Raw genomic sequence first — 12,393 nt, 5'->3', positions numbered from 1 at the left:
GAATCAGAACTCAGACCCAGGCCATTTGAAAGAGCCTGAGCTCTAAATACCCTGCTTTGTTAATACAGTAAGGGGAAACTCATTATTTCTTACTAAATAAATTCAACACAGTTGGTTAGCGTATTTGAACATGTAGATTCTACTTTTGAGTGGGATGGAAGAAATTGAGAAGAGGGGAAGTCTCTGCTGAGAAGCCTGGGAATTTTTTTTTTTTTTTTTTTGGAAAGACTTTATGTATTTATTTTAGAGAGGGAGAGAAAGAGCACAAGTAGGGGGAGGGACAGAGGGAGAGGAGAAGGAGAATTTCAAGTAGACTCCCTGCTGAGGTACAGAGCCTGATGCAGGGCTTGATCCCACAACCCTGAGATCATGGCCTGAGCTGAAATCAGGAGTCACCTGCTTAACTGACTGAGCCACCCAGGGGCCCCAGAAGTCTGGAAATGATCAGTGTAAGAAATGCCTGCTGGAACTGCCACCACTAACCATCCATTGCTGCAGGGAAGGATTGGATGTTTAATTACCTTTACTGGTTATTGTTTCCCTGTTGGTGCTGGGATGCTGTTTTGCCAGAGAATCTGTCTGGGAAGACTGGGGAGCAAAGGCTTCCATCGCATGCAGCCTTTGGGATAATCACGGGGAGAGGAGGGAAGCAACCAAGGAAGGCGAGGGCAAGACTGTGAGAAGCTAAGTGAAGTGCCACAGTGGGGACATGGTGGATTGGGGGCGTCTAACTGCAGATCCTGTAGGCTTTTAAGCTCCGTGCTGTGCTACATTCTCAGTTTGCAGAGGCAGGGGAGTGGCACTCTGAGAGGCTCATGCTTCTCTTGACTCCTGGGACTTCTTTTTGCAGCTGGAAGCTGAGGCTGTGTTCCGTGCCATCACCATTGCAAGCCAAACCAACTGTCCGCTCTACGTCACGAAGGTCATGAGCAAGAGCGCGGCCGACCTGATCTCGCAAGCCAGGAAAAAAGGTGATTGGTGCTTCCAAGAGCTCAGCCCCAGCCATGTGGCTCCTTCCCTGCTCTGGCTGTCCTGTAGAAACGGTGCCGATTTTGCTCATTGCCTTGCTGGGAAGCCCTTCCTCCATGTTAGCCCAGGGGATCCTCTCAGTGTCCTGTGTGGATGGCAGGACCCTGGCATTTCTCCCACTTGGCAGGTGGATTAACTAGGCTCAGGAGGGTGAGTGGTTTGTCCAAGATGGCTCAGCTTTGGTCAGCTCTTGGAGGCATCTTTCTTCCTCCCTTTGATCCTTCATGGTCAGCTCACGTTATCTGAGCTTTATAAATGGACATACTAGTCAAAATGAAACTGGATGTAGAAGTCCAAGATCCAAGTCAAATGGATTTAAACAAACAAAAGTAAATTATTGCTTGAAGGTTTTTCAGGCAGAGCCAGATCAAGGGGTTCCAACAGTGATGTTGGGGCTCTATCATTCTTCATCCTTTCTTGTCTCTGCTTTCCTCTCTGTTGGCTTTATTTTCAGTGTGAACAATGATAAGAATGAATGCTGAGAGGCACCTGTTGTCCTCAGTAGTTGTTGAGGGGACCTGGTGAGGAAGTAGAGTACGTTGTTTCCAACGGCTCAAGCAGAAGTGCCCGGGAGGGTTCTGATTGCCTTGGCTTTGGGTCTTGGGCCCCCCTGATCCAGTGTCTGCTCTGGGGTTTGTGTAATCGATCGGCCAGGGTTGAGGGCAGAGTGCAGGGGCGGGGTCTCCCTACCTGAGCCACACAAATTAGCCCAGGTAATTTTGAGAAGGGGGTTGAATGGGTCTCTGAAGCTTGTCTGGTGGCATGGCCTTCATGCTCTGGGGCTCTGTCACCACTGCCTTGTGACTTGTGCTACTTTCCTCCATTGCTGTTAACTTGGCCTTGTTTGCTCATCTGGTGCTGAGCGCAAGTTTACTCTCACTTCAGAGCTTTCTTTTCTGCTTTTAGTTCTTGTCCTCAGTGGCACACGAATGGGCTCACTTGCAATCAGAGTGTGGTTGAGAGCTTGGAGGTGTGGGGCCCTGTGTTTGGTTGGGAGAGAGGATTTATTAGCCCTCCCCCACCCCGCCCCACTGTGTGTTATGTTAGCACTGGATGCCAGTGGCCATTCTGGTCATGGGGAGCCAAGATAAGGGACTCACCTACCAAACTCTGAGCTGATCTGTAAAGCCCCACATGTGAATGGCTCGGGTGGCTAAAAATAGGCCCCCTGACTCTGATGGCTGAGTATTCAGCTGCCTGCCCTTCTGGCAAAGGAGACTCTTCTGGGAGGGAGATCTTCCTAATTGTCTAGACAGACTTTGTAGCTCCCACATTCTCAGGGCATCTCCTGCCTTACGCTGCTCACAGTAAGCCTGCTGTTTTCTTTCTCTGCTTTTAAATGTCTCAACATGACATGGTGTGGTTGCTCTACTGGATATGAGTCATGGGGCGAGAACCAGGAAAGCAGCCCAATCTTCCTTACCCATTCTTGGAGAAAGGCAAAAAAAGAAAAAAAAGGGGAAATGTATAGAAAACCCTCTCACCCTCTCCCCAAGACCACCTGCCATACTTGCTCTCAGGCCTTTTGCTCATGGCTACAGCCTCCCTCAGAACCATTCTCAGGATAACTTGAGGGTCTCAAGGACACAGTGTTCCAGCTCCATGCTGGGCCTTATTTTATTTTATTTTATTTATTTTATTTATTTTTAAATCTTATTTATTCATGAGAGAGAGACACAGAGAGGCAGAGACATAGGGAGAGGGAGAAGCAGGCTCCCCACAGGGAGTCCTATGTGGGACTCTATCCCATGACCCTGGGATCACAACCTAAGCCAAAGGCACACATTCAACCGCTGAGCCACCCTGGGGCCTTGCTGGGTCTTATTTTAAACTCATGGAGAAAGATCCCCATCCTTCACCTTCTGGCTCATGATCGTTTGGCCAAAAGAGCTAGGATAGCTGTGTCTCCAAGGTGGCAGGGAGGCAGGGAGGGCTTGTTTCAGGGCCGAAGCACTGATTCCTGATATGGAGGACAGGAAACATCTCGGGACCTGTCATTCTCAGGGCAGGAGCCGGGAGTACTCAGAGCAGGGAGGCAGTGTAGCAGGTCTCATTCTTCCCTCCTGAGCCGATGTCCAGTGTGTGCGCCACCAAGTGTCCTTGAGCAGCTCTGCATGACTGCTCAGAATTAATACTAGGGATCCACAGTTTAATGAGGACCAGCTGTATGCCCCACACTGGGATAAATACTTCAGACTTATTATTATGTAGAATTGGCAAAGAACCCCGAGAAATAGCCATTCTTATTCCCATTTTTCAGATGAGGAAATTGAAGCACAGTGTGTCAGGATCTCCCAGCTGGGACAGCTGGTATTCAAACCCAACTGTAATTACAATATTTATTATACTCTTCCCGTCTAAAGACAGTCCAAAGGGAGAGTTCTTCCACTTTTTTTTAAAGAAAAATATTATTTATTTATTTGAGAGAGAGAGCACAAGCAGGGGGAAGAGGCAGAGGGAGAGGAAGAAGCAGACTCCCTGCTGAGAGCCTGATGCAGGGGCACCATCCCAGGACCCTGGGATCATGACCTGAGCTGAAGGCAGACGCTTAACCAACTGAGCCACCCTGGCGCCCCAGAGTTCTTCCACTTTTAAGATCATATTTCTCTTAATAGTGCCTGAGGGCTTGTCTTGACCTCCATTTCTTTCTTTGTGGTCCTACATGATTTAGTTGGGTAAACTGTTTTAGAGAGCCCTTGAAATTCTCATTAGGCTTGTGTGGATCCTTTTTCCTGTTATCCCAAAGAGCAGGGCTGTCCTATAGGAATCATTGCCATTGATTCCTTCTTTAGTCCATGGCAGACATCACAAATCAATCTTGACTCTTGAAGTGAAACCGGAAACATATTTAGAGTTCTTTTGACAAACAATTCCAGGCAACCAAAACCAATAGATTGGAATTGAAGGAAGTCAAGACCTATTTATAATTTTGTCCATAGAGCTTTCCTCCTAATCTTTGGCATTATGGGGAACTTGAATGTAGAAGATAGAGGACTGAAGCTGAGAAGTCCAGGGCTTTATGAGGCATCCTTTGCCCAAGATTCTAGTGTAGAGAAACTTGGTACCAATCAGCCTTCTGTGAGACAGCCTTCTTTTTCTCTGTCCCTTCTTCTTTAAGAAATTCAGCTTAGATCATTTTATCTCCTAGCATCCCTCCTCCCCACTGCTTGGTGTAGGTGTAGGTGTAGGTGTCTCAATTCCAGACATGGGACCCAAGAAATGAGCCTCATCTTTGATTTTTGGGTGCGTTTGAGCAGATCACTCCCTGTTTTAGGTACTGAGTAACAAGCATGGTGGAAAGACCATGATGAGAGCCTCTTATCCAAGGGAGAGGACTTACTTAGTGGAACCAAAGCATGTCCTTGCAAGAAGCAGGATCTAGTAGTTTCCAGTGATGGAGGTACACAGGGGGCTTTGGGCCCTACCCTGGGAAGGAGTGGCAGTAGCCTAGGAAATCACATTCACTGAGCATCTCCTGTGTGCCAGACACTTTGTGCCAAATCTGTTCATTTTCAGAATCCTGAGAAGCAGACGTGATTGTGTTTCATCTACTCCAGGACAGACCTAATCCACATTTTAATATTTAGTATTTCTGAAATGTCCATGAATCTTAGAATCAGTATACATTTTTTGGTTTTGCCTCAAATATCAATTTGTCGCAAAATTTAAGACTTAAAGCTGCATCTTATAACCAATGGCTTCTTGAGGATTAGGGGTACAACATTGTTGACATTTAGTAGATAGAAAGACAGAAGCTTAGAAAAGGTGGACACATAGACGTGACCCCAGGCTTGCATGACTTCAGATCCACAGCCCTGGCGAGGGCCAGGGGCCATGATTATCTGAGCCAGGTCTGGAGCAGCACAGACATTATACAAATCTATTGTCTACTTCCTACCCTTGCAGGAAATGTGGTTTTTGGTGAGCCCATCACTGCCAGCCTTGGCACAGATGGAACCCATTACTGGAGCAAGAACTGGGCTAAGGCAGCTGCGTTTGTGACATCGCCACCTCTGAGCCCTGACCCGACCACTCCTGACTACATCAACTCCTTGCTGGCCAGGTTGGTGCAGGATGACGAGCAGCATGTGTCCCGTGGAAACATTGTGGGACCAGGGGGATGAGGACTAGAGCAGCCCACTCATCAGCTAGATTAGAGTCTGCAGTGAGGAGAACACATGGAGAACAACGGGCTCTTCCCCATTATATTTTACAAATCACTAACAGTAATGATATTAATAATGAGAGGAGCAGTTAATACATATCATGTGCTAAGACTGGTGAGACTACACAGATGATCTCATTGATCCTCATGACAACTGGCAACTTTACAGGTTAAGCTACTGAGGGTCAAATCATTTGCCTAATTTTAAACAGGACCTAACTGAACTTAAAGGGAGACTCATTTGTGCCCTCCCCCCGAGGACATGTAGGGTCATCCCTATCCCTCATTTGGGTCCCTTTTATTTTGTTACACAGAGATGAGCTAACCCCCTCATTTTCCAGATGGGCTAACTGTAAGGCCCAGGGAGGGAAAGAGCTCACTTATGCTCACGTATCTGGTAAGAAGTACAGAAAGGATCCTAAACTCAAGTCTTGGTGTTCCGAATGCTGATGGTAGACACTCAATGCTTGTCCCCAGCGATGCCTCTAAGCCACCTCTCCAGTTTACATGGAGCTTTTTTTCTTTGCCAGTGGAGACCTACAGCTCTCTGGGAGTGCCCACTGTACCTTCAGTACTGCCCAGAAGGCGATTGGGAAGGACAACTTCACAGCCATCCCCGAGGGCACCAACGGTGTGGAAGAGCGGATGTCTGTCATCTGGGACAAGGCTGTGGTAAGGATCAAGGTCATGGGACAGGGGCCAGGGCCAGATCAGAGCCCCCTGCCACTGCTTTTTGGTAGGTGAGCCCTCATACCCGCTGAGATGTTTCTGAAACCATGTGATTTAGGAATGTTACCTACAGAGGGATGAATCTTGACATTTTGAGGAGACCTAGACTGTTCAAACAACTAGGAGCCACACATACGGACCCTACATCTATCTGATGGCATGAATGATCTGTATTTAAGAGTGAATTAAATTATTTTTGGGGGGAGTATTATCACTTCTTTTGAAGGGACTGGATATAACCCATTGAAATGGTAAGCAAGGGGTATATGCCTAAGAGACTGAAGTCAGCTTGCTCATCAAGGATGCCCTTCATTGAGTGTATAGTCATCCAGGCTGTACAAAGGACTGTCGACCAGAGGTCTTCTGACAGTAAGCCTGGTTGTATTTTCCTTAATAACATGACCGAGGCTGACAAAAGAAATAGCCATGCCAATGAAGGCTGTCCCAAAGGTTTTAGTAAAAATAATAATTAACTCATTATTAAGTTGATCACTTCCTTTTCTTTTATTTTTTTATTTTCTTATTTTTTTAAAAGATTTTAAGTAATCTCTATACCCAACATGGGGCTCGAACTCACATCCTCAAGATCAGGAGTTGCATGCTCCACCGATTGAGCCAGGCAGGCACCCTCCTTCTCTTTTATTTTAAAAACTCTAAAGACATTTATTTCTGAGCCATATATATATTGCATATGAACTAATGCCTCATTCATCTGCACAGAGTAAGCCACCAAATTTCCCGTCTCATCGTGGTTCCCAGGAAGCCCAAAGTTAGATTTGAAACTAAATTCTTTTTTCCTTATCCAGGCTTTTTGTTTTGTAAAGAAGGAAAGTATAAATATTTTTCTGTTCTCTCACATACTTAGGTTTTGTTCTTTCCTAAACACTGTTGTGTATTTATGAATATATAAATATATATAGTTAACTTGGCACAATCTAGAATTGTTAAAAATAATATATATATTTTTTAATTACCCACATGATACATTCTCATTAAAAGAGCACTTGGAAAGCATAGAAAAGCACACACAAGAAAGTAAACAAAAATCAGCCATAATTCCACAACCCAGGGTTAACCATTATTATTATTGGGTGAGGCTCTTCCATATTTATCTTGTGACCATGCAAATACAAACAGATATCTAAAAAATGGGCTCATAACCACATTTGTTTTTACTGGGAATTCTATAATTCTTTTTGGAATTAAGAGGGCAAAGAAGGAAGTATATACACAGCCCAGAAAAAGGCACCCCCTCCGAGAGTGGTGACTGCTTTCTGAAGCCATGTGTTCCCCATCGTCCCTGGCTGCCATGATGGCGCAGCCAGCCAGGTGGACAGCTTGTGGGTGGGGGTCCGTGTTCATCTCCTCAGACGCCGTCTGGGCGTTTCTGGCCCTGGTGGTCACGTTGCTCTGAGCTCAGATGTCCTGAGCTGAGTTTCTTTGGTATCCCAATAGGCCACTGGGAAAATGGATGAAAACCAGTTTGTGGCTGTGACAAGCACAAATGCCGCCAAGATCTTCAACCTCTATCCCCGCAAGGGGAGAATATCTGTGGGTTCTGACAGCGACCTGGTGATTTGGGACCCAGATGCGGTGAAGATCGTCTCGGCCAAGAGCCACCAGTCGGTAAGGCACTTGCTGGCGGGAGAAGAGTGGTGTGGAGAAGGCGCGTGTGGAACTCGGTCGGGAGAGAGGTGTGGATGTGCGTCGGCCCAGGCCTGCTAGACCAGGATGGGTCGCTGTCACAGACCTCACCAAATTCTCAGTGATGTAATACCTCAGCAGGTTGTTTCTCCCTCCTGGTCTCCCAGATGGGTCAGTGGGGGGCTGCTCCCAGCAGGTACTCAGACACGGAGGCGCCGTGTCTACACAGGCTGAGGCCGGGGACCAGATCATGGTCACTGGAGGAGCGACTCTGAGAGCTTTCCTGAGAGAAGTGGTATATGGCACTTCCTCTCACACTGCACACACCCGAGCCCGTCCTGAGCTTGGCCTCCCCCCAGGAGGGCAGGGAGCCAGTGATGCCCCCTGTACCCAGAAGGAGAGAGAACATGAAAAAAATTGATGAACAGCCCAGACAACTTTCTCCTGAGGAGTTTTACGTGGAGGATAATAATTAACGCCCAGTGCCCAAGGGAAAAGGCTTAATCCGTGTTGGTAAAAAGAGTTTTGTTTTGTTTTTTTTAAAGATTTTATTCCTGAGAGACACAGAGAGGGGGAGAGACACAGGCAGAGGGAGAAGCAGACTCCATGCAGGGAGCCCGATGCGGAACTCGATCCCTGGTCTCTAGGATCATGCCCTGGGCTGAAGGCAGGCTCTAAACTGCTCAGTCACCCAGGGATCCCCAAGAGTTCATATGTTAAAGCATTTATGTTTCAGGCAGAGAGCTTTTTGTTCACCGGATCTCCGTAACAGTCCGCCGCAGGTACGCACTGTTAGCTTTCCGCATTTTATCACCGAGGAAATGGAGATGCAAGGAGATTCAGTAAATGGTGAAGTTAGGGTTTTAACCCACACAACTGGACTCTGAACTGATGTCCTTAACCTTTTGTAGTACTGCCTTGCGCTTGGTGAATAAATGAAGGCAGTAGAGAGACGTCCCATTTTTGGAGGGGATGGCCTTTGTTTTATTTTATTCTTAAAGATTTTACTTATTTATTCATGAGAGACACACAGAGAGAGGCAGAGACCCAGGCAGAGGGAGATGCAAGCTCCGTGCAGGGAGCCCGAGGCAGGACTCGATCCCGGCACCCCGGGACCACGCCCCGAGCCGGAGGCAGACGCTCACCCCCTGAGCCACCCAGGTGCCCCACATCTCATCATTTAATTTGGGGCTCGTGGAGACCATTTCCCAGCATCCCAAGCTTCTCTGTGACACTGCCAGTGACAGAATGTGCTTCCAGACCAGGGCCTTACTGAGGATTGATGTTTCTCTTTGCTGGGAAGTCCGGTCTCTGCTTAGCCGCTTTCTCTCTCCCCGGGACTTCTATTCGCCGAGAGCTGCCGGGTGGCACTGGAAGCTTTTCCTGGCTTCCCTGGTACCTCGGCTGCAGCGAGGCCGGAGGCAGGGCCCCCGCCCAGGAACACTGTTCCTCTCCGCCCCGTCCTCCGCCCGCACTCATGGCTTCGCCCCTCTCCGTCTCTAGGCTGCGGAGTATAACATCTTCGAGGGACTGGAGCTGCGCGGGGCCCCTCTGGTGGTCATCTGCCAGGGCAAGATCATGCTGGAGGACGGCAACCTGCACGTGACCCAGGGGGCAGGCCGCTTCATCCCCTGCAGCCCGTTCTCTGACTACGTCTACAAGCGCATCAAAGCCCGGAGGAAGGTGAGAAGCTGGCGGCACCTCAGGTGGGGGAAGGGGCTTGTGTCCCATGGGGCCCAGGGACGGTACCCACGAGGTCAGGAGGGGACCGTGTGCCCCCGACCCTCCCGAGGACACGCCCTGCAGAGACCTCTCCCCAGGGGACAACTGCACAGATTTGATGTCCTATAGCAGGGGGTTTCTGAACCTTTTTTGGCCCAAGAAACCTTTTTCTTAAATGACTTTCCTCCATTTTTATGGTACTTTTAATTGAAATAATTTAAAATTATAATAATTCCAGATAGTCTATGTTTTTTTTAAAAAATCCCTCTTGGAGGAAGGCACGCGTGAGAGTCAGCAGCCTGCACCCGCCCCTCGGGGTCTCCTCTCTTCCGTCCAGCGTTGCTCCCGAGGGCAAGTGTTCATGACTCTTCTGGCTAGTTCTGTGGTTCGCAATCTTGTTTCTGCCCCCGATTTCATAGACAGACAGGTAGAAAGACAGATACACAGACATGTATCTGTGTGTGTCTATTACGGATCTCCCCGCATGTCCCATGTGGAGCGGCTCTCCTTGACTTCTGGCGAGGCCCACAGCTCTGTTTCCTCAGCGCCGCTGCGACCCCCACACCGATCGCAGGGTCGCCTTCCTGTAAGGGCTGGGGACCCCCAGAGCAGGGTTAGACCGGCCCTGGGATGGGGCGCAATTTGACCCCCCAGTCCCGACCTGGTCGGTTGGAAGGCACGCGGTCCCCCGTGCACATGGGACGGGCCGGCACCCCGCCGCCGGGAGAGTGAGTCCTCAGTCGTGCTGCCGGCGCGGTGGGGGCGCTGGGCCACTGCGGTGGCCATTAGAGGGAGGCTCACAGGAACTCCATACCTGCTCCCGGCACCCCAGGGTGTCTTTGGAGGCACCTGGCTGCTCTGCGCGTGAGAGCTCCTGCTTCCTGCTGCTGCAGGCCTCCCTCCCCAAGGCCGCGGGCCAGGTCCGATCTGCTCCCGGCCCCCTCCCGGGATGAGGCGCAGCGTCTCTTAGGCCGTGCATGCATTTCCAGAGGCATCTGTCATTTAGTCTGAATGTCCCTGCAGCCCGCACTGTTTATTTTATGACAGTGTTTCCTCCCTATTAGCGATGGTTTAAGGTTAGCCAGTGTGGCGGGAAATCCCACGCCCCAGGTTTGGCCTAATAGAGAAGAGAATGGAACCCAAACCTCTCGTCTACATCAGCTCTGTGTTCCTGTTGAGGTGCTTAAGATAACGTACCCAAAGGAATGTTGATCTAGAGTTACTGGCCAAGGGCTTTCTCTTTTTTTAAAGATTTTATTTCTTTTCTCCTGAGAGACACAGAGAGAGGCAGAGACACAAGCAGAGGGAGAAGCAGGCCCCCTGTGGGGAGCCCGATGTATGACTCGATCCAGGCACCCTGGCATCACGCCCTGAGCTGAAGGCAGATGCTCAACCACTGAGCCTCCCAGCGCCCCCGGCCAAGGTTTTTGGGGACCATGGAGAGAGACGTGGTCCCGCCTAGATCATCGGCATCTGCAAACATGTCGAACATGTCGAGCTTCACCTCTGTGCTTACACCGGAGTCACCCACAGAGGGGAGGGGAGGCTCCGTGCAGACAGGCTGGGAGTCTTGCCATGAGCTACCCTGTCCCCCCGGCGCCCCCAAGCAGCCTGTGACGGGATGTGGGCAAGGCGGGTGCTGGTTGTACCGCTGCCCTGTGCCGTCTGCCCTGCGCCGTCTGCCGAGAGCCACTCGGGGGAGCCACCATGTTTCGTGTGACCCTGAGCCGCCCCCACCCCGCCACCCCCACTCCTGGCAGGGGGTGGGCCAATCGGCCCCACAGGCCCATGAGGGCTCACGGCCACAGCGTGAGGCAGGGGCCGGACTGCAGGACGCCATCCAGCTTTGCCAGCTCTGCTCTGTGCCAAGGAGCGGGCCTGGAGCCCCCACGGGATGTCACCCCCAGCACTGCGACCTTGTCCCAAACCGCTGCCCTTCCTGCGTCCTCTGCTCCGGGCCAGCCGGCGGTCCTTCTATCTGTCCTGTTTCCCCCACCTGCTTCCTCTGCTGGGGACGCTGCTTCCGCCACCACCCCTGCCCCATGTCCTTGACTTCGTAGCCTCTCCTTCTCCTTCCTCAATGTCCCCCCACAACAGGTCCCTTTGCTCCTGAAGAGCGAAGCTCACCTATTTAGAGAGGTCCTCGCCGACCTCTGTACCGTCGCTCTGTCTCCACACCCTCTATTTTCTCCTTCTCCTTCCCTTAGGGCACCCTACTATTTGTCTTATTTCCTGGCTCCCACTGCACCCTGGATTCCCCGACTTAGCTAGAAGGGACCTTACGTGTTGACAGACTCTGGGGTGACCCCTTTCTCTGTTGCAGATGGCAGACCTGCATGCGGTCCCCAGGGGCCTGTACGACGGGCCGGTGTTTGACCTGACCACCACACCCAAAGGGGGCACCCCCGCGGGCTCCACCCGGGGCTCCCCCACGCGGCCCAACCCGCCCGTGAGGAACCTCCATCAGTCGGGATTCAGCCTGTCTGGTGAGTGGGCGAAGCGCCAGGTGCCCTTCTGTGAGAAGGGCCTGGTGGACTGGTGAGGGGGGTGCGGGGGAGGGAGGGGGTAGGTAGGGAGCTGGCCGGCCACCTGGGAACCAGCCCCCCCCAACACCTTCTGGAAGGTGGTGACTGGGGTCAGCAGGAAACTTTGCCAACTCAAAAAGGAATCCCGTTGAGAAAGCAAGATAAGTTTCGAAGAGGTTAAAGATCAGGTTTTTGGTTTTTTTTTTTTCTTTAAGATTTTATTTATTTGAGAAAGAGAGAGAGGAGAGAGAGAGAGCGCGCACAAGCAAAGGGAGAAGGAGAAGCAGGGGCCCCGCTGAGCAGGGAGCCCAGTGCGGGGCTGGATCCCAAGACCCCAGCCAAAGGCAGATGCTCAACCGGCAGAGCCACAGGTGCCCCAAAGATCAGGCTTAAATGATGACCATTTGCTTAGAGGTCACACCTGGAGGGGTGGGGTGCGATGACTCCCATGATGAATTGGTGGTGATTCTCTGCGGGCGGCCGTGGGAGCTGTGCGTGGTGTTGTGCACCTCTGTTGGAGCCGCTGTTGAGTAAATGCTCTGCTGGGCTAGCCTGGTTGATGCTTTAAGAACTAATATT

General features: G+C 50.7%; 1 protein-coding gene across 6 annotated transcripts in view; it reads left to right on the top strand.

Annotated features, from left to right (window-relative positions):
- The window catches only part of DPYSL3 (dihydropyrimidinase like 3), a 119,617-nt gene that overhangs the window by 103,643 nt on the left and 3,581 nt on the right, over positions 1–12,393 (top strand). For all 6 annotated transcript variants that reach the window (XM_038530547.1, XM_038530550.1, XM_038530552.1 and 3 more), the window contains exons 8-13: positions 851–971; positions 4,936–5,092; positions 5,725–5,866; positions 7,379–7,549; positions 9,071–9,250; positions 11,613–11,775. In XM_038530547.1, coding sequence (XP_038386475.1) covers positions 851–971; positions 4,936–5,092; positions 5,725–5,866; positions 7,379–7,549; positions 9,071–9,250; positions 11,613–11,775 — 934 coding nt within the window. The remainder of the gene's footprint in view (positions 1–850; positions 972–4,935; positions 5,093–5,724; positions 5,867–7,378; positions 7,550–9,070; positions 9,251–11,612; positions 11,776–12,393) is intronic.

The sequence above is a fragment of the Canis lupus genome, chromosome 2, assembly GCF_011100685.1.
Source record: "Canis lupus familiaris isolate Mischka breed German Shepherd chromosome 2, alternate assembly UU_Cfam_GSD_1.0, whole genome shotgun sequence".
In the NCBI taxonomy this organism is placed as follows: domain Eukaryota; kingdom Metazoa; phylum Chordata; class Mammalia; order Carnivora; family Canidae; genus Canis; species Canis lupus.
This window is presented reverse-complemented; position numbering and strand designations above follow the sequence as displayed.